Source organism: Lupinus angustifolius, chromosome LG15 (assembly GCF_001865875.1).
Source record: "Lupinus angustifolius cultivar Tanjil chromosome LG15, LupAngTanjil_v1.0, whole genome shotgun sequence".
NCBI lineage: Eukaryota > Viridiplantae > Streptophyta > Magnoliopsida > Fabales > Fabaceae > Lupinus > Lupinus angustifolius.
This window is the reverse complement of record NC_032023.1, coordinates 2,238,902-2,261,971: the sequence shown is the minus strand read 5'-3', so window position 1 is coordinate 2,261,971 and position 23,070 is coordinate 2,238,902. Positions and strand designations below refer to the sequence as shown.

General features: G+C 31.0%; 4 protein-coding genes and 1 long non-coding RNA gene across 8 annotated transcripts; 4 read left to right on the top strand and 1 right to left on the bottom strand.

Moving 5' to 3' along the window:
• LOC109327359 (50S ribosomal protein L18, chloroplastic-like) lies at nt 247–2,901 on the top strand. The gene is made up of 3 exons (XM_019560469.1): nt 247–478; nt 2,007–2,168; nt 2,610–2,901. The coding sequence occupies exons 1-3, from the start codon at nt 302–304 to the stop codon at nt 2,757–2,759; spliced, it is 489 nt and encodes a 162-aa protein (XP_019416014.1). The 5' UTR covers nt 247–301; the 3' UTR covers nt 2,760–2,901.
• Nucleotides 4,215–7,781, bottom strand: LOC109328591 (protein TIFY 3-like). Of its 4 annotated transcripts, none has more exons than XM_019562123.1 (5): nt 7,483–7,781; nt 5,186–5,291; nt 4,894–5,083; nt 4,673–4,730; nt 4,215–4,564 (listed from the first exon to the last, which is right to left on the bottom strand). In XM_019562123.1, exons 1-5 carry the CDS (start codon nt 7,650–7,652, stop codon nt 4,417–4,419), a joined length of 672 nt encoding a protein of 223 aa, XP_019417668.1. In that variant the 5' UTR covers nt 7,653–7,781; the 3' UTR covers nt 4,215–4,416. The 4 variants fall into 4 exon arrangements, with proteins under 4 accessions (XP_019417668.1, XP_019417667.1, XP_019417670.1 ...); XM_019562122.1 differs by having other exon boundaries at nt 4,891–5,083; nt 7,483–7,780; XM_019562125.1 differs by having other exon boundaries at nt 7,510–7,780.
• LOC109328592 lies at nt 6,467–6,896 on the top strand. The gene is made up of 2 exons (XR_002105457.1): nt 6,467–6,547; nt 6,586–6,896. It is a non-coding gene; the product is annotated as an uncharacterized LOC109328592 (long non-coding RNA).
• Nucleotides 11,314–13,722, top strand: LOC109328388 (glucan endo-1,3-beta-glucosidase 5-like). The gene is made up of 3 exons (XM_019561833.1): nt 11,314–11,719; nt 11,958–12,467; nt 12,965–13,722. The coding sequence occupies exons 1-3, from the start codon at nt 11,391–11,393 to the stop codon at nt 13,644–13,646; spliced, it is 1,521 nt and encodes a 506-aa protein (XP_019417378.1). The 5' UTR covers nt 11,314–11,390; the 3' UTR covers nt 13,647–13,722.
• On the top strand, nt 19,158–23,070 carry LOC109328386 (pectinesterase/pectinesterase inhibitor PPE8B-like). Its single transcript, XM_019561830.1, has 3 exons — nt 19,158–19,553; nt 20,029–20,562; nt 22,084–23,070. Exons 1-3 carry the CDS (start codon nt 19,166–19,168, stop codon nt 22,779–22,781), a joined length of 1,620 nt encoding a protein of 539 aa, XP_019417375.1. The 5' UTR covers nt 19,158–19,165; the 3' UTR covers nt 22,782–23,070.

Genomic DNA, 23,070 nt, shown 5'->3' with positions numbered 1-23,070 from the left:
TGAAATGCTCTTAATACTTAATAAATAAAAAATTGTCTAATTTACCAAAAGCATATTTGTATAGTAAAAAAAGAACAATTTCCAAACAAAAGTAAAGAAACTAATAAAAAATTAACTGAATTTTTAACAATGTAGTGAAAACAAATTTGATACATGGTAATTGAATTTGAGTGTTGTGAATGGAAAAAATATTCACTAGAGGAGAATTAGAAGGATAAGATGATAATACTACATTTATAGACAATGGCGTGAGCTTTGTAACTGTGAAACTTGCAACAAAGTGATTAACATTATCATCACAATGTTTTCTTCTTCACTTTCCTTCCTTCATTCAACATCTCTCTCTTCGTCTTCCTTGTTATTCCCACCTTCAAATTCAACCCCAAATCCAAAGTTTCCCTTAAGTTTTGTGGTTGAAGCCAAAGCTAGTACCCGAAGAGAAGATAGAACTGCTCGCCATATCCGTATCAGGAAGAAGGTCATTCATAAAAAAAAACCTTTCTTTTTTAGTTTTTTTTCATTTTTTATGATAAATTGTTTGTTTTTATAAGTGCCCATAATTTTGAATGTGCAAAAGTTGCGTTTTTTTGTCTAGTTGAGGTTAATTATGTCATTAGTTGTCATGGTTGGCTTTTTTGATGCACCTTTAATTGCAATGCTTGTGTGAATTGATCAGATTATGAAGGCTCTCTATGTGTTCTAGAAAATGTTGGAATGAGGAAATGGAAGTAGAGATGTTTTAGTTTTTATTTTTCAGCCATTTGAGGTTTATAGTTTAAATTATGGCATTAGTATATACTAGTTGTTGATAGAAGATGGAGAGTGGTGGTAGCTTTGATTGTCATTTACGGTCGGTGTGTATCTAGGAAGCACGAACACTTCATAATAGTTCATGTGTCTGTGTCGGACATGTCCCTGTATTAGACATTATGGGACAATCCTAATTCCTAACCATATTCTATAACATTTTATATTTCTTTTGCTGTATCTTTGCGTCTGTGTCGAATTGTATCCATGTCTTGTGTCATATCCGGGCTTCTTTGGTGTGTCTGAAATTCCAGTGCTTTTGTTCCATGCCCTCTGATTTTACTCTGCTGCTTATGTATTAGTCAGAATACTGGTCTTGCCATTTCCTATTTTCTGTGGTTTCATAAATCATTGATTGCATTATTTAGAGCATGATTAGTTTTCCATAACAAATTTCCTGTCGTTGACATTGTAGTTTTGTGTGGTAAGTCAACCCTTGCACTCCATGTCATCGATATGCATTTTTATACTTTGCACAACACATGAAACTCAAATATTCATTGCACTCCCTTGTCCTTATTTCTGCCATTCATTTGGGATTTGGTCGAAATTTTCTGGGTTTTCTTCATTAAGGATGGAATTCCCAATAATTTTCATAGTGGAATGCATACATATATAACCATTGATATTGTCATAGCCTACATTGTGAAGCATGAGTTGATTATCATAGTTTCATTAAAATACTAGGTATGAACCCTGTCAATTGGTGGTTCCCGAAGCGGTAATGAAATTGAGTTACACATGTATGCATTAACCTCCAATAGGTTGCAAATTGTAAATGAAGGCAAATGAGAAACATAATCAACTTTTTTAAGAATTGGTGACCATATGTGATGATGTAATCTATGAGAATGCAGTGCAACGAGTAATTTTTCTTTAGTGGCAAAGAAATGGGAATAACACCAATGAATCATGAGGAACATGAGGAGGTCATGTGCAAGATAAGCAACATTAGATATTGATTGTTGGATTAGAATAACATGATTGAATAAGAATATAAGATTAGGAGTAACTATTTAAAGTTACTGTTGGAGTAACTTGATCCCTCCCGATTCTTTCTTATTGAGAATGCGGAAGTGTTTAAATATTGTTTGTAATTCCATGTACTCTATCTTGATGCTTTGGAAAACAAAATGGAACTCTGCTATCATGAAGAATGCAATGCATGTTTACTCTGGAATCATTTTTTAGTTTATCAGGTTGAAGGAACACCAGAAAGACCGAGATTGTCTGTCTTCCGATCCAACAAGCATCTCTCTGTCCAGGTGATTGATGACACCAATATGCACACTCTTGCTTCAGCTTCAACACTACAAAAGACAATTTTCGAAGAGTTCAACTACACCTCTGGTCCAACTATTGTAAGTTCCAAAAAAACTATTAGGATGCACCAATGATGATTTAAATGCTGCCGGTTTGGACTCAGTGTTGTGGATAATACTGAATATTTGCCTCTTTTCCCCAACCATAACAAAGTGAAAGTCATAATGTTTTCTTAACAACACATAAACACTAATAGAGGGGAAAGAAATTAGTAATCCGTGCCAAACTCGTCATACCAAAGAGGAAATAAAAATGTGCACTTTGCAAAGACAAATATTGCTTGCTGCTCTAACCCTATGGTATTTGTTTAACAGTTGTAGTCTTCAGATTTTCCTTCCACTACTAAATCTTAGAAACTTGTAATCTAATATCATGTATATTTTGTAACTTGATCAAGCCATTTGTTTGTAAAGTTCTAGTGCCTTAGTCTCCCTTGCTTTAAAAGTTTTCTTGTCATGTGTTCTTTTTCCTTCATTCAGGAAGTAGCAAAGAGGGTAGGTGAAATCATTGCAAAGTCATGTATCGAGAAAGGGATTAAAAAGGTCGCCTTTGACCGTGGTGGTTACCCATACCATGGCCGTGTTCAAGCACTTGCTGATGCGGCTCGTGAACATGGCCTGGAGTTCTAAAGTGACTGATCTTTTCCCTTGTATTTTATGATTACATTTTGTAACTGAATGATTTAACTCTTCTTTTAATGGCATTTTCTATTTCCCTGTGACTTTGTTATGATCCAGTGGCTCCTATTTATATATCAAACTCTATTTCCTAAGATTTGACGAACCTGTGTCCTTTTTGTTTGTGAGATGATTTTTGAAGGGAAAAGTTTGAGAACGTAAAATATATTCGTGAGATGGCTCTCAAACTTTCCTAACGAACTCACAAACAACTCCTTAGACTTTTATTTTTGTTGTTCAATATGGTCGAATTCTCTCAACTTAGGTATGAGACTTGAGTTCCATGTAGGAACTATGAGATTCCATTATCATGTTTAACACAGTAGCTTTCATTTATGTTGTGGTTCTCCCAATGTTAAAATTCAAGCAATATTGAATTTGGAGTAATTTGCTCTCCCATAATGTATGTCACTTCATGTGTCAGTAATTATGATTAATTACAAAATTGTATTTAAATTAAATTTTTAATCATTTATAATTTTTATGATTAATTACCAGCAACAGCACATGCAGTGATACATTGTTTTGGGACAACAGATGTCTATCTATTAAATTTTTATAGATCATTTTGTTTAAATGTTACTGCTGAACACTTTTCCATCATCATTCATCAAACCTTACCTCATCATGTGTTAATTTGCATTCTTGACTTACATTTTTACTACTTTAATTTGTTTGAAAAGTTACATTCTTGAAAATGGGCACTGCTAAATTGAAAAAGACTTTAAAAATATTAAAACAACCCTGAAAATCTGTATGTGGCCTATTCAGATGATATTAGGGTTTGTTTGGGAAAATTCTAATTCATTAAAGAAATAAAAGCTAGAGTACATTTTCATAATTCCTAATTCTCTCACCTTTTCATTACCCTATGATTTGAATGCCCCACAAAGAAAATATTTTATTACGAATGAACAAAATATTAAGGAATTATTCATACATAAAATCATAATTATTGATATAAACCTTTTTCCACATAAAAATTGAATCTTTTATTATAATATAAGCAAAAGTGATGGCCATTATTCAAGAATTGAAGTGGATTTGCCTCTTATGTATGATGTTGACTAATTGTCCCAAACTAAGGAATATAGTCATATTTCAGTGTGCGTGTGTACGAGGCTAGATGAACCTGAATGGTTATGCTGGTTGATTATATAGTTCAATGAGTAAAGTGATAAAAGGATCATATCAAATATTAAACTACAGTCTTTTTTATCTATTGACATTGAAAATACTCTATCCTCTTGCCTAGCAGGCAAAGATTTACCTCCTTGGAAAGGATGATTTATTCTCGGATCGAGAGTGTCTTACATTCTTGTGATTATTACAGGAGTGCACCAACAAGCATTTTCTACAAACTATTCTTCTTTCTTACAAGAAAAATGAAGAAAAAATGTCAAAATCTTACCAACACAATAGATAATCAATTGTTCATACATGCAAACTTTCAAGTCACACTTTCACTGACTCTCTAAGGTTCAATAGTTAATGTTATACATATGAAATACTGACTCTTGAACATACAAATACAGTTATACTAGTTTCAAGTCACATGATCTTCCACAACCAACCATTCCACATAAATTAGAACAACACTAGTTAGCACTCAAGAGGCAGTGATTGTTGGCTGAAACTCCTCCTCGGATCGGTTCATCGCAACCAAATCGGTTGCATTGTCGGCACAGAAGTTATTCTCCATGTTGTCAGCCACTTTTCCTTTTGATGAGATAGGATATGGGGCTTTGCTTCCCAGCCTTCAACAAAGATAAATCAGGCACATAAGAAAACAAATATAACAATAACCATCACATATAAAATTGGACAGTCCACTGATTAGACATGGCAGGTAGATAGTATAGTACCTGTCTCGGCGCCTCTCAAGAAACCTTTGAAGCGAATGTCTGCGTGCAATTGGGAATTCTGAAGAGAGAAATTGACAAAAAGCCACACGAGAATCAAATGGTCGTTACTCGTTACGATAAAAAAACAGAAAACAGAATTAATAGACAGTAAATGATAAAGAAAAGAAGAATATTTGAGAGATTATAGTCTAAATCTAGTAAAGTAATGGGAACATTACCACCTTGCAGCCTGCATATGGGACTCTTCTCTGCAGTGAAACAGGGTGCCTGTGGGGGAGCAACATTGTTCGGGGTTTCATGTGGAGAAGAAGGCCTTGTGGGAACGGGTGAAATGACGGGAAACTGTGTCCCGATTTTCTTCATTTCAGAAGACTTGGCGGCAGCAGCAGCAATAAGCATTATTTCATGCACCTGTTAGCAATTTGGATGGTATCATAACATGTAAAGTGGAGGATCGGGTTGAAGATATTGCAAGGTTTACTTATCACATCAAAGAGCGGCAAGTGTGGTTACCTTTTCTGCAGGGATTCCATCATAGACACAAATGCTCCCATTATAGAAGATGGTAAGCTGACTTGTACTAGGAATCACTGCATTCATTCCAGATTCTGGCATTGACCTAAGGAAGATCACCGCACAAACACGAGCACAGATGTAAGCTTCACATAGGTGCAATTTGTGAATCGACTTTTCTAGATATGTCGATGCTTTAGAGTTTAGACTTAATATATTCCCATATTTCTAAAATTTTGAAGAGTTATAACCTGTGCTAAAAATTGATTGTGAAGTGAAATATATACGGTTCAGTATAATAAGTGTCTTTATGATAGTGTTGCCAGAGGGACCAAAATATGTATTAGACTTTATGTTAACAACTCAACATGAATGCTATAGTTTAAGTTCTTTCAGTGAACCCCCTTAAAAAAACACAGCAAAATAGTGGCTCTGAAGTCAAGTTAGTCTGATCCCCTCACTTGCTACATTAAAATCCGAGGCTAATAGTGAAAACTCTTAAATAATGTCACAAAAAAAATGTGCATTAATATTAACTATTTCAAAAGTCAAACCCACATAAACAAATCAATAACAACCAGATGGAACTTAAATGTGATATACCAAACTTTGAATACCTTATTATTCCGTAGTCGCCTAACTTTTTCCCAGCGCACCAACAGATCTTATTGTCTTAGAACCTCGCTAGACCGCAGTTACAAAAATAAAAGGGTGATGCATTTAGAAGATTCCTTATCGCGCCTAAACAATAATAGTAAGGGCATAGGCCATTACTGATGTTAAAGTCTATTCCTTGTATATTACCGTGTAACAGGGGTGATGCATGTAGAAGACTCCCAATAATCCCACCTAAACAAAGAGGAACAGGGAGAATAGTTGAAGCACACTATATTTATCTTACAACGGAGGTTACATCCACTTGCTTCAGATGCTTTTGTTATTTAAATATTTCGAAAGTTTATTGTTTTCGTATTTGCTTAATCAAGATTATGGGCTTATAGTATTCTTTTCATTGAATATGGCAGGGAAGTTCATATATAATAATTGGCTCGCAATATCCTTAAAATGTTGGTAAATTGATGAAGACCGCATCAAACAGATGTTCCCTACTTCGAAATGTTTCGAAGGAAAAAAATTTGAAGATCACACCGGACTAGATATTTCCGAGTTTATCTTGCTAAGTGATTAGAAGATTGATTGAGATGCCAACCATAAGATTCAAGCCAAATGGATGAGCGAATAAATGTTTGAGGCACAATTTGTGACATCAAAGTGCCTACCAAACTAAAGGAAAACTCTATAAGACAACTATAGTATAAGGAAATGATGTTCAACTATGAATGTCGAGCATTAAGGTTCCAAGTTCCAACAGAAGCCTAAAAACACTAAGCGGAGATGAGAATGTAGAGGTAGATGAGTAACACCAAAGAAGAAAAAGTTAGGAGAAAGTTAGAGCAAACCAATTTGAGAGAAGATAACAGACACTTGCCTAAGGTGGATGATTTGGTCATGTGAGTAGAAGAACAATAGAAATTTATTCTCCATGGAGGAAGGGAATAACAATTTATCCTTGTAGAACCCCTGGGAGAAGACGATTTAATTCGAAATATCAATAGATTCTTACGCAGTCCGAACCAAAGAAGTCTTAAAACCGAAATAATCAAAATAAGAATAAGAGTAACTCAATTGGGAGAGCTTTGAGACATTAAGCGCGAGCATCTGAATTCAAACCTCGGATATGCTCACCCCCTCCCCTTAAAAAAGAAAGATTAAACAAATTAAAAAGACTTTGCATATAAAAAATAAAAAATAATATACCCAATGTTCGAATCTCATCTGTATAATATCAGAGTAAAAGATATAACTATGAATTTATGAATCAATAAGTTAGGTCCACTTATTCAATGGGTTACAATTACACACATAATTCAAGTCCACTCTTCTTACCTTTTCCAATTAGTAACCTTTCTGATCTAGATCTATTGCAGTAAATAAAATCTCTTCACAGGCACATACAATTTCCCAATTAATTAAAACAACCTTAACGAATGAACCCAAAATCATACAGATTCTCATCACTTGGAAATTGAAACTACTTAAGCCAGTAACTAAAGAACACCACAGTTTATTGTTGAAATCCATAAAAATTAAAACTTTACAAAAATTGAAACAATCAAGCAAATGGGTAGTTGTTAATACAAAACAAAAAACAAAAAAGGAAACAAAACCATGGGTCATGTAGGGAAACATACTATATATACATAAAAAGAGAGACATATCAGTTATAAAAAACATACTTGTTATGGATTAGTTCTTTCTCCAAGTTGGTACTAACTCCATCAACAAAATCTTCATGATTCTTCACAACAAGAGGAGATGATTCTATGGAATCTATGCCCAAAACCTGAACTTTCTGTTCATCTTCAGTGACCTGTTCTACCTTTGGCTTCAGAATGATACCATCCATGGATCAGAATTTTAAGAAGAGAATGGTTGAAAGATACAATTTTTATGACTAAGTTTACAAAGTAATGGAATTTCAACGCTTTTAAGAAAGCTGAAACATTCCTTATAAGCTACGCTGCATTATTAAGGATTGTTATTTTATTCATTCTTTGTCAGCTACTTTTAAGGAACATGTGTTTTGTGTGCTTCTACTAACTACTACTATTTTTTTATTTTCATTTCCATTAATTATTATTACTATATTATTATCATATGTATATTGTAGATCTATATCATTTGAAGGGGTAGACTTATCAGAAATATTTAATTTATGATGTAAAACTTAATTTTGAATGATTGGAAAGGAATCACAATAAGAATTTGGCATATATAAAGAATTTCTTTTTTAACTAGGCATTCATTTTAACTTTTTTTTTACTTCTTAATAAAAGTTAAATGGACAAAGGAACAATTGTATTTACCTAATTTTCAAATAATACATCAATGTTTTTCTTATTTATTAAATATATTATTAATAAATTATATATATTCTATTTTTTTAATTTTAGTTCATATTTATATGACTTTTATATATTATTAATTTATAATAATAGAAATTTATTAAAAAAGTGGGAGTTCACGATCACTAATGCCACTCAAATGGTGAGGATAACATTGATGCAATTAAAATTAAAGGAAGGGGGTAAAATTTTGATAGAATAGAATCATATTTTATCATGTTACAACATAAATTTAGAGCAATATTATTAATATCATATAGTTAGAAAACTAATATGGTAAGTATGGGACAAGGGTGTATCTCAATGTAACTTGTAACAAACACCAAAAGTTTAGTGAACACCTCTAAAATTATTTGTCTTTTCCAAATAGGAAGCTCAACTATTTTTTTGTCACAATGAGTCCTTAATATCTAATTATTACTAAAATCAATCCTTTAGTTAACTCTCATATCTAACCATTCATTTTTTGGATAATCAAAGGTATTCTTTGATCTTATAGTAAGAAACTAATTTCTTTTGAAGGTGCCTACAATCATGTTTTACATAAATCGAATATTTAATTTAACATTTTGGACAATATAAGACATAAAGATTCATTTGGGTCTTATATTACTATGCCATATAGACGTGTGTTAATTGTAATAAATGGATTCTAACAAGTAACACTACGCATAATAGTTTGTTTGCAATGAGTATTATGGAAGACAAACACTTCTAGATTCATGTGAGATCTTGTATCGAAAATCCTCATACCAATTTGGAGATGATGGACACTAGTGGTACAAGTTAGAATAATAACATGTAGCACTTGGATGTGGTTGGATGTGGAGCTGGGTCAGGCTTTTGGTGACATGATCTTCAATATTCAAAAAAAGTTATGATTGAAGGGGAATGATCATATGTGAATGACCCACAATTATTGCAAAGATGTTTGAAAATTCTATCTTGGTTAAATATACCAAGTAGAAAAAAGACAATATCAATAACAGTTAATTGATTAATTGGATAAGTGTTAATCGATTAATATTATAGTTAATCGATTAACTAGTTAGAAAATGACACATTTTACACATTTAACACATGTTGAATTGTTCTACATCATGTGTTTATTAGCTTGTTAGAGAGTTAATTAGGTTAGTTGTATTACTTGTTTTACAAGACATTATATATAAACAACACTCTCTTGTATCATTTTAAAAAATAACAAATCATCATAATATTCATTTAACGCTTTCGCAATATTTTCACATGCTTAAAAAAAGCCCAACATTAGGCCTTATAACTAGGTGTGTTCAAATCCAGACCGGTCCAACAATAAAACCGAAAACCAGTCCAAAATAGACCGAAACCGTAAAAACCGAATGTATTTGGATCGCGTTGGACTTATTTTTTAAAGACCGATTGGTCCGGTCCAGATTTTGGTTTTACCTCTTGGATCCAAACCGGACCGAAATATTATATAAAGTTTAAGTGTGTAATACTATTAAGTGTCTTCCAAACTTAATCTTAAGTCCCAACTCCAAAATTGTACCTATATTTTATTTGTTATATTCTATAACACACACTTATATATGTTGTTATGTTTTAAATCGTATTGATTATATTTGATACACTTTTTTAGAACTTAAACCAATCCCATAACCAAATAAAGAGGATTCAAGTATTATTGTTGTGAAAGTATTATTGTTATTAATCATCGGTGGAATATTGTAACTGTTAAAATTATGTTACTAGTGCTCAAATTATTGTTATTGATATCTTGTTGTTTTGTTATTATTTATATCTTGTTGTTATTACTATTTTTACTTTTATTATTATTGTCTTATTGTTTATTACTATTTTATTATGTTGTTTGCTTATACTATTGTTACACACATTTTAATGTTTTTTGAATGTTGTTGAACACTATTTTTATTGTTGTTTTATGCTTAAAATTTAGTCATTTTTATGATTTTTGAATATAAGTGCAATTTTAATATTTTATAAAAAAACCGATCCAAACCGAACCGAAACCGTATATTATATTTGGATCAGATTGGGTCGAACATCTTAATATAAACAAATCAGACTGATCCAGACTGCATGTTAATTACGTATTTGGATCAGATCATTTTTTGCTTAAAAACTGATCCAAATGGACCGCGAACACCCCTACTTATAACTAAGTGAAATGTATTTTAAGGGGATCCACTTACTCCAGGAGTAGGTTTTTTAAATTTATTCTTCATCCAATTCATTAATTCTAGGGAAATCCAATAATTTGAATTAGTGAGTAGATCTAAACCATTAGATGTCCATAAAATTGGTAGCTAAGATGATGAGTAAATTTAAAAAACTTACTCTTAGAGTAAGGAATCCTAGTTTTTTTAAAGGTTAAGATTTTGAGTTGAGATTCATTTATTGTAGTTCTTGGTAGATTCACAGATCTCTCTATGGTCTTAACACATAATAGCTTCCGTAATAGAGTTAGAAATAACATTTATTAACTAATGACCGAACATCTTACTCCAAGGGACATAAGAGATAATATTACAAGATCAAAATAATAAATAATAGAAATGATATTAAAACAGTATTTTTTTATTAAATAAATAGATGAATTAAAATTTCCTCCAATAAGTTTAATATTTTAAAGGAGAAGAAAATTTTTACTATATCAAAATTAATTGCGTATATGGGGATACCTCACACTAAAAAATGAATTGCATATAAAAACATGAATTGCATAAAGTTTAAATATAGAATTCCAATTATATTGTATATAAACATAAAAGATTATTGAGGGACATGCAACAACAATATTTTGTGGAAAATTAACATTTAAATAAAACTAAACAATCATTTTAAGTAGGAACACTTACCTCAAAATGAGTGGAAGAGAGTGGTAATATACACACCAAAAATCGATGTGCATGGACTTGACAAAAGATTTGGACTTAAAAAAATCACAAATGATGGTATTGAATTGGAAATTAAACTAGAGAACTTGATACTATTTTTAGAAAGAAAAGATATCTAAAAATGGAGGGTATTATACTCATGGTATATATTGCATGCATATTCTTGTTTGAAAGTGAATCATAAGAACTTGTGCTCCCTAAAACCAGGAGCACCACAACCATTCTTAGAGTACTATAAATCAATCAATATAAAAATATACTACTAATTATACATTATGAAATGCTAGAAAATTTTAAAAGGAGAAACCCTAAGATAAAATCAATAGATACTAAAACTTGATGTCCATTTTGGTGATACTAGCATTTTGCCTACTTTGGCCAGTTTTAACTAAGAATGTTGTGGGTTTTGCATGTAATTGGGGAAGAGTTTCATCACAACCTCTTCCAGGAGATATTGCTGTGAAGCTTATGAAAGACAATGGATTTGACAAGGTAAAGCTTTTTGATGCTGATCCTGAAGCATTGAAGGCTCTTGCAAATTCTGGTATCAAGGTTATGGTTGGAATACCCAATGTTTATTTAGAAGCACTTGTTGATAATAAAGAATTTGCTGATGATTGGGTGGCTCAAAATGTTTCAGCATATGTTAAAGATGGAGTAGATATAAGGTATAAGTTTCACTAATAATACATTTTTCTTCTCATAGGCTTAAAATAACAATAATTCAAATATGATAGGATTTGCGCATGGGTTAAGAGTTCAAAACTAAAAAAATTGTATTGATAATATTTTTTTTGGTACATGTCTTAATCCTATCTAGTACTGGACTCTCCAGTATCGGAGAAGATCCCCACGCATGAGAATGATGATTAGACTAAAATTTGTAAGAGCTAAACTCATATACAGGTATGTTGCTGTGAGCAATGAGGCTTTCCTAATGGACTTCAAGGACAGATTCATACACAAAGTTCTTCCAGCACTTAAAGCAGTTAAATCATCTCTAGACAAAGCTGGCTTAGGGAAAAAAGTTCAAGTAACTATCCCTATAAATGCAGATATCTATGAATCTTCCAATGGCCTTCCATCTGGAGCAGATTTTCGTGCTAATGTTACTGATGAAGTTCTTGACATACTCAAGTTTCTTAATGAAAACAATGCTCCATTAGCCATTAACATTTATCCATACCTTAGCCTATACTATGATTCTCATTTTCCCAAAGAATATGCATTCTTCAATGCAACTGCAGATTCTCTGGTTGATGGCAATATCACTTATACCAATGCTTTTGATGGGAATCTTGATACCCTTATAAGTGCCCTTGAAAAACATGACCTTGGATCATTGTCTATCATTGTTGGAGAGGTTGGATGGCCAACAAATGGTGCTGTTGATGCCAACATTGCCAATGCACAAAGGTATCATTAAACCTAAAATCATATGCAATATGATATAATATAACATTTATAAGTCTAGAGTATCTATTTGAGGTAGCTTTAGGTATGATTTAGGCTCAACCACATTATTCTAAGATAGTATCAGAGATCCTATAGTATATACCTCATAAAGATATTCTCATCATTTCATATATTTTGTTATTTTAAAGTTAAAGAACACATGTTAAGAAATCATTAGAGTGTTTTATTTTGATTAAGATATTCCTATTTATTTCATAAGAGTAAGAACAAAAAATATAATTGATTGGTGAATGATGATATAGTATTGGAAAAAAGTTGAACTGATAAACATTAAAATTATAAAATAACAATTGTTATGAAATAAAAAACTTCAAACGGCAAAAGATAGAGAACAGAAAGTGTATCTAAATAGACTTACCCTAGAAAATCCAAAATATGATTTTCTTTTTCCTATTCTCTTCTTTTTCCATGAGATCATACAAATAAACTTTTTTTAGGTTTTATCAAGGCCTAGTTGATCGCATAAATAGCAAAAAAGGACCCCCAAAGAGGCCTAATGAGATCCCAGATGTGTACATGTTTGGATTGCTAGATGAAAATTCCAAGAGTATTTTACCTGGCAACTTTGAACCCCATTGGGGTATCTTCAACTATGATGGAAGCATCAAATACCAACTAGACCTAGATCAAGGAAAAAAACTTGTACCTTCAGAAGGAGTCAAATACATGAAGAAACAATGGTGTATTCTTGATCCAGAAGCTAACATTGATGACCCAAATATGAAAGAAAATTGGAAGATTGCATGTGGGGCATCAACAGGTTGCACTAGTGTAGGTAATGGTTCAATTTGTGAAGGGTTAGATAATAGAACCAAAGCTTCATATGCATTCAATTCATTCTACCAAGTTACAAATCAGAATAAGGATGGTTGTGTTTTCAATGGTCTTGCAATTATCACAGATAAGGATCCATCACCTCCTAATGGTACTTGTAAATTTGATATTGCACTTGATGTGGAGAAAGATGTTATTACAAGTCCTGCACCTAGCCCTAGTATCACTGCAACCTCTAGATTGTCAGAGCCAGGGCCCAATAAGTCCCTAGCCATGGCAACAAATCAGCCAAGTTCAATTGTTACAATGGGAATGGTGTTAGGTTTTATAATTATCATCTTCTAATAATATAAATTGTGCCTATGATGGGTTCATTATAATTGCAAACATTTATAAAATAATGTTATTGTAGTTGCAATTGTGATTGGATAATGAGAACTATTACAATGTTATAGTTGTGATTGTAGATCCACCTCAGTTTAGGTTTCGTCTCAGATGATAACCCTTTGGTGTTTACTGTTATAAACTAGGAAGATGAAATAAACATTAATTATTTTTATTTCATTCATTTGATTTGATTAATATTAATGATGATCAATACAACTTATATACTGAATAATAAACTCTAATATAATGGATAAGTATGCAAGTTTCAATAAGTAAAAACATTCTAAAAATATTAAATCTAAATAATTAATTATCCATATTCTATACTTTTTTACAATAAATATCCTGTCACTTTAAAACTATTGTGAAAATACTAAAGTTCATCTAATAATGTAAGGTTTCACTGAATTTTTAAAGTCAAAAGTTCAATTAACATTTATTGGGAGGGATATTCATAAATCCAAAAATAAATAATTCCTTATCAAAAAAATATAAAAAATGGGAGGAAATACTTTTGATTTGATTGTACCAAAAAAAACTAAAATATACTATTTAAATCAACCCGTTCCTCTTATTCTAAAGCATTGCCGTATGTAATGCAACCAGTTTGATAGGACAAGATACATGTCTCCAACCTTGTTTCATTCTCAGTTCTAAGCCTATCACATTTTGCCATATAAATAAAAGAAAAAGTTTAAAAACAAAAAATAATAAAAAATAATATTTTAATTTACTTAGGACATGAAATAAAATATTGTTCGCAACAGATGATCTCAGTTTCATATTCATAGGATGGATCTTCAAATTGACCGCTGAACCTTAAATTCCTAGTTTTTAATTTCCCATCCATATAGTAAACTTTCATTATATTTTTTTGTTTATTCTTTCTCCAACACATATATATATACTCATACCATTTCTCATATTTTCATATTTAAGATTAGATAATTTAAGAAGTTATTGATTGATATATAAAATTGGTACACTTCAACTAAAATATTCATATTAGAAATAGAAACTACATTATAGAAATGAAGAAATAGCAGTAAAAAATATAAGTGATAAATAAAAATATAGTTGAAGAAAAAAATTATCTTGAATCTCTGAAATATCAAAATACTTAAAATAAAAAATAAAAACGTCAAAAAATACAAAAGAACTTAGTAAGAAATAGCTAGAAAGCTAACTAGGGTTGGAACGATAACAATATTCAATTTCAAAAAAAAGGATCTTGCTAACAAATGTCAAAGATGACCTAAGAATTTTGTTGATGAATAAAAAATAAAAAAATTCAATATTAAAAATATTAGTCCTTCATTTTAAAATTACACATTTTGTTTTCTTAACCTATGCCCTGTGGGCACCTCCTGTTGCAAAAGTAATAATTGACTTAAAAAAATCAGGAAAGTAAATTACAAAAATGAATTTATTTTTATTTGATAATTAATGAATTCATTCATAAATTTTTTATTTTCATAGAATTTTCTGGTTTCATAGAGTTCTTTAACTCAATTTAACCCAAATGATAATAATCACATTCAATGGAATCAGATAAGAGCTTGGGTCTCAAGTTTCTCAACCATGCAATAATAGACAGCACTAATGCTTGACACTAAAATGATGAAAATTTCAGATCCAGCACACCAAATTAACTCATATTCTTGTCCAATTATTTCATATACTTGAATATAATATTTATATTCATTTTCTATATTATTCAAAACTTTATTTTGGGTATATAAACACTTTCAAAATTTATAAATTACTTTAAATAAAATGTTGAGATCCTAAAGAAAATGGCATGGCATTAAACAAATCTGTGAACGCGTTTTGTTTTTTTGGTGATGCACACATATTTAAAGCATGTCTCTATTGGCTGCACTATTAATTTAGAAAAGGACACATTGTCAATTTAATTTGTTGGTAGTGTGTACATTGTTTTGGATCAACCCATGAGTTGGAGATTTATGACAAGCAAATAGTGAGTTAGTTTGGATTTGTGGTTCTAGCCGCCCCTATTTAATTAGAGAAAAAATATATTACATGATATTTAATTATAATTAACTTTTAAAAAAAGTAATCCAAATGAATAATAAATGATAGAATGTATGTGTATAAATCAATGTTGTTGGAACCGGACCGAACCGGACAGTCCGACCAGTCTGACCGCTGACCGGACTTGAAAACGGCTCTGGTTTGCCGTCTTAACCGAATGAGAGTTGGACCGCTTTGAACCGGAAAAAATCCGGTCCGACCATGTTAAACCCGGTTAAACCGGATTAACCCGGGAAGTAAACCGGACAGCTCACTTAAAAATAAAAAAAATGGGACAATGTTCTAATATTTTGTTTTACTACGGTCCAGAAAAAGATAAAAAGGTATTATTTCAATATATTATACATAATTATTAATTATATAAAGTTTTACATTTATATATAACTATATATTTATAAATAAAAATTATTAATTATGTACAAAATCACCCGGTCAGACCGGACGGTTTAACCGTTTAAACCGGTTAAACCTAATACGGGACTTCTGCTGGTTTGACGTCCGGCTCGGGTTTCACTGGTATAAATTATTAAACTATCGGTGTATAAATTTTACCTTCATTTAATTATGGGTCAGTTTTAATAATGTCAAGAAATTTTGACTCACTAAGTTACAAAACACATTATACCAATAAGTATTTAAAAAATAAAAATAAAAGTTCTTTAGCAATAATTGTTAGTATTTTTTTACTAGATGGCCCATTTAATAAACTACATTGTGATTCAATTTTAATTTTAAGGATGTCATTTATCCAACAATGAGAGATTAATCCATTTCATGGTTATAGATCATTATTGAGACTTTTGACTCACAAAGTTACAAAATGCATTAAACCTATACGTACTTTAAAATGAAAAATAAAAGTTGTTTAGCCTTGATTGTTAGTATTTATTTACTAGATGGCCCTTTTAATAATAGAAACCACATTGTGATTTTGTTTTATATTTTCATTTTAAGAATGTCCTTCATCAATACTTAAGCGAAGAACAACAATTTCATTCTTATTTAGGTTCCAAATATTATTTTATAATTTATTATAACTCCTCATAAAATAAAAACAACACATATTTTTCTGACAATGACAAAACACCATTCTTATTCTTAATAACAACCACATTCCTTGCTCTTACATATTAATCTATTTTTATGATTGTGACTTTTGTCTCTGCTAATATTTTCTCCACTGTGATAATGATTGGACATCTACTATAAATTGTATGTTTTTAGATAACTTTAATGTGATAATTTTAAGTGGAGATATGTTAATGTTGAGAATGTGAAAAGGGTGTACAATTATAAATGAATAAGTTTTGAAAATAAAATTGAAGTTAGTAGAAAAACATCTTACCGTCTATTGATAAGTCATAAGTTACAGATAAAATCTTGTTATTAATGGAAAAAAATATTATTAACAAATGTTGTAAATGTATTTGTTAATAAAAATAATAAGGAAAAATTAAATTGGAAATTTATGTTCATTGGCTCTCGATGTATTAAATATACATTTCTTGGAAAAATTCCTTTTATTACCTTAATCAGTACTCGAAGGACATTTGTTAAAATTATCAATATTTTAATATTCTTTAATAACATGAATTTGTCATACTATATAAACAGAGAATTCAAATCATTGTGGAAAGTCCTTCTAAAAATCATAGCCCATATACTAATTTTCTTGTTTTATATGATCGATCAATTAAATTCTACTTAATATTGAGAAATTAGAAAAATTGAGGTGTCAATTATTTAAATCGCACTTAGTTATCTTGAGGCTATACAAATGACTCCTTTCCCAGCAATGGTTTGCTCTAATACTATTAGCACGATTATACTATTTATCTTATTTTAATCATCATTTTTAGGATATATCCTTTACCTTTTTTTATTATTTGTCAAACTATTTTCCTACCAGTAAGGTGTTGGTCTAATGGTGTAAAACTCCATTAGATTCTCAGGTCAATAGTTCGATTTTTGAGAGCGACACCTGTTGAGAGGGACAACCACAAACCCAAGAAATGATTCCTTACCTAAAAAAGGTACGGGGTACCTTTAATTGTACCAAAAAATATTTTCTTTTGTTTATCGTTATTAATAGAACGTCATAATAATATATGTGGATTGTAGGATAGTTTTTCAAGGAGCGAAATATTCATTGAAAGAAAAATTGTTCAAGTTGTGATATATATTTTAAAAATGCAATATTTATGCACTGTCAATATAAAATTTTATATATATGGAGTATATTTATGTTAAGGTGTACATACATTTTTTTCATATTTCAATCAAAATGAAATTGTTGAGATTTACCTAAAATATACTATTATAAGAAATATTGCATTGCCTATGATTAGAGGAAGGAAAAAAATCAAAACTATACATTGAGATCAACTTCTTTATTATAGCTTTTATGAATTAGAAACATCTTATGAGGCTAAGGCCTTTGTTATTAGGTTAAAGTACTATAATGTGTATATTTATCATAACTTTAATTAAGTATGATAAAGCTTGTAATACTGCATTGTTGGTCTCGACACTGCCGATAACGTATGAACAATTGGTCGAATCTCAACTCTATTGTCTCCTTCTCTTCTAGGAAAGGATACATCCAACAAAGGACAAGAATGACACAAGGAAAAGTTATAGTCCTTCCTTCCTCTATTGTGTATTATCAGATATGACCCTTTCACACAAGTGACACAACTCATAAACCCTTATCTTTCCCCCAACCCTCTTCAATTCCCTCACCTACCCTCCTAACTCATTCATTCTCATATTTATTCCCCTGCTTGACTCACCTTCACCTTCAATCAATTTCATTATTTAAATACTTATTAGGATAAGTTATTTTTTGTATATTATTTTTTGGTAAAAAATTAATCTCTTTTGGCATACGCGATTTTTTGTTAGGCGATGCTAAAATTGATTGAAATATATTTTAGGTAATTAATAATGAATCATTGATATCATAGAGATTTGATAAAGTTTTACTTTTTCTTCTGTTAACACAATTTTCACCTTTTATCTGGGCTTAAGACTAGTTATGTATAGCATCAAGCACACGTAGACAAGTTTATAGCCAATGTAAATTTTTATCAATAAACATGATTTATGATATAAAAACTATAATACTATATAGCCAACCTCAAATAATAGGATAAAAGTTTGGTTATTATTATAAATGATTACTCACTTAACTCAACGGATATAGTTTAAAATCCACAAATTTCTATTTCAAGATATGATTGTATTTTTTTTATTAATGTACAATTTTTTAATTACACTATGTATGTCTCCAAATCTATAGCAAAAAATTAGTACCTATGAAGATATAGAGATCAAAATATTTTCCATTCATGCTTCATGAATGTGATAAAATACAATACATACTGACACACATGTAATGTTTGTAATAGCTGTCAATCCTAATGTTAAAAAAAGAACAACATTCTTGTCCTTTAAATATGCAAATAACAAGTATCTCTCAATGTATTTTCATTCCAATGGCTTTCTCTTCTATCACATTCATCTTATTCTTAGTTTTGTTTCTTTGCATGTGTCTTTCATTTGATGCTGATGCTAGTACTTATGATAATACAGTGAGATCAGAGTTTCTTAAAGTTTCTCCTTCTGAATTTGTTGGTTCTGTAAATGAAGTTGTTGATGTTTTGCAAGATGTTACTTCCATTCTCTCTGAGTTTGGCAATGATTTTGGAGATTTTCGGCTTTCAAATGCAGTTTCTGATTGTCTTGATTTGCTTGATTTGTCTTCTGATGAACTTAGTTGGTCTGTCTCAGCTACTCAGAGTCCCAAAGGTACCATTTTCTCTGTTGGGTTCCCATTATACACTTGTGTTTGCCATTTTTTTGTGCATAAACACTTAACAACAAGAACATTTACAATATTACATTTAATTTTCCTACTTAACTTTGATTTTTTTATAGGTAAATGTTAGTATGTTAGTATTTGTAGTAGATGAGACTCGTACCGTTAACTTCCTTATCACTTTCTTCCTTAAACTCTTCGTCCTAACCACCTTATGAAACTTTGATTTTTATTAAATGTTGGTCTTAGAGTACCACCAAGTGAGTAAATCAACAAACACGATTCATTTCAGGGTGCACGTCTCTCCTAATAAATATCGTTAACAAAAATCGAACCTTTCACCTTTTAGTCTAGGTAGGAATCTAGTAGAGTCTTACATTACTAAACCAACGTGTTATTTTTAAGCCATCTAACTAAAAGATATATATAACATTAGAAAATTGGGTACTAATTCTTTTGTTGCAGGCAAGCATAATAGTACTGGGAACCTAAGTTCAGATTTAAGGACATGGCTAAGTGCTTCACTAACAAATCCAGAGACATGCATGGATGGATTTGATGGTACAAACAACATTGTTAAGGGTCTAGTATCAAATGGTCTTGTCCAAGTTATATCATTGGTGCAACAACTTTTAACTCAAGTGAACCCTGTTATAGATAATTTCCCTTTCACAAATAAGGGTCAATTCCCTGGATGGGTTAAAGCAAGGGATAGAAAAAAGTTACTTGAAGAAAATGGGGTTGTTGTTGCGGATGCTATAGTAGCTAGTGATGGAAGTGGAAATTATACAAAGGTTATGGATGCTGTGAAAAAAGCACCTAACTATAGTATGAGAAGGTTTGTGATATATGTGAAAAAGGGTGTTTATAATGAGAATGTTGAGATTAAGAAGAAGAAATGGAATGTTATGATTATTGGAGATGGTATGAATGAAAGTGTGATAAGTGGAAATAGAAGTTTCATTGATGGTTGGACAACATTCAGAACAGCTACCTTTGGTAACAACACACTATCCCTACTCTTGTTTTCCTTCCTACGTTTTCTGATGTTGTGACTTTTACTCGAACATCCTGAATATAAATCAAAATAGTATTTTAAAAGTGACTATTTGACCTACAATTAGTATATTTAAGGATTTTTTTTTAATTTTTTAGGAACCAAATTAGTAGAACGTATTTTCATAGATGCCAATTACATATTTGATTGCTAATAATAATATAAACTAAATATAATATTAGTGTTATTTGGGTTATTTATATATATAATAAAAATCAATACAATTTTCTTTTGGTATTGCTATAAAGATTATTTTATTAAAAGGGATTTTAAAAAAACGTTTGAAAAAATAAATTACATTTTAAATTTTCTAATATATTAAACAATATGATTTATTTTAACCTCTTAGATAAGTACCTTTATAATTTGTTAACAAAAATCCATAATAATATGGTGTGAAGCACTATTTGAGACCAAAACTTAACTGCTACCCATAGGTTAGGTAAAGTGTACCCTATATTGTCTATGGAGTAATTTATATTTGTCTATGTACATGACAAGACATGGCTCACTAGATTCTAATATCCTAACATATTTTTAAATTTATTAAAATTACAATTAAAACCAAACTCTTAAAAAATCAGCATGATGAAAGGGATGCAATAATAAGAATAAGCACTATCAAATAACAACTTCATTGTTTAAACTTTAAACACTCATATTTAACATCTTAATCAACATCTCATAACAGTATATGATACATTTATTTCACTTTAAAATATTATATACTTCTGTACATTCAAACTTATGTTTATATATACATATACATATATATATATAAACACATATATATATATATTCAATGTTCCTGCTATATAGGTATCCATTTTTATTGCCCAAAAGATACTTTCCAACCACCAACTAATTAACCCTGAGGAAGAATTGAGGAAGTCCCTGAATATATTTTCAACAGTGGTAGGGTCTAGTGAATAAATAGAGATCTCTTGTCCCAAAAAGATCAATCATGTCTGGTTGTCTCTAACGAATCAAACTTTACAAAATAATATAAAAATGTTATTTTATGTTCTTATAACTTTTATGTTTAATTAAGTGACATTTTTTTAATTAAATGGTGATGCAAACTGGGACAATAATGAGGACATATGATCTCTCCATTCCTAGAGAATTGGGACAAAGATCTCCTGTCCCAAATTGTGTCACAAACCATGTATCGGACGAATGAAAACATTTCATATCAATTAAAAAAAATTAAATATTCACTATTTTTCCCCTCCTGTTTTTGCTTCAATATCATTAGTCTAATACGTGGTTTGGGACCGCAGATCCTTGTCCAAATAGTTGCTACTTAAACATTACGCAACATAACATAGTCCATGTCTGCAACCAAGTAACAATGAAAAATAAATGAGCATGTGATGCAATTAAAGGCCTAAGCCTATGACTTTTTCCAACAGCTGAAATCTATGACCAAATTCTGATGTTTGTGTTGGGTTCATGTGCAGCTGTTAGTGGCAGAGGATTCATAGCAAGAGACATTTCCTTCATCAACACTGCAGGGCCAGAAAAGCATCAAGCAGTAGCATTAAGATCAGATTCAGATCTTTCTGTGTTCTATAGATGTGGCATTTTTGGTTACCAAGATAGTCTCTATGCTCATACGATGCGCCAATTCTATCGAGAATGCAAAATCACGGGCACGGTTGATTTCATATTTGGTGATGCTACTGCTCTATTTCAGAATTGTCAAATACTTGCAAAGAAAGGGTTACCAAATCAAAAGAATACAATTACTGCTCATGGTAGAAAAGACCCTGGTGAACCGACCGGTTTTTCGATCCAATTCTGTAACATATCAGCAGATTCTGACCTTCGTCCGGTTGTTAATTCCACTCATACGTACCTCGGTAGGCCGTGGAAGTCGTATTCGCGAACAGTTTTCATGCAATCGTACATAACCGATGTGTTACGGCCCGAAGGGTGGTTAGAGTGGAATGGCGAATTCGCTTTGGATACATTGTATTATGCAGAGTATATGAATTATGGTCCGGGATCTGGACTAGGTGACCGCGTAAAATGGCCGGGGTACCATGTAATGAATGATACTAGACAAGCTAGTAACTTCACTGCAACACAATTTATTGATGGGAATCTATGGTTACCTTCTACTGGTGTAACATTTATTGCAGGATTGGGGGTTTAAAACATTGCCAAATCTTAGGTTGTCCTTGTTGTTTTTCAGAACAAAGAAGGGGTTGCTATAATGAATGGTTTTTGTTATTTCATTTATATGTAGTTTTGTACTTGCATGTTCAAGAATTCCTTATTCTTGGTCCCTGAGTTTGGTGTTTCTCATTTTGGATAAGAATTTATTAGTGTAGTACTGCAATGCACAATATATAACTTGAACTAAGTTTAAAGGAATGTTTCTTATGTATTATTTTGTGAAAAGTAATTTTAGTAACTATTAGTGCAATAATTATGTCTTATAA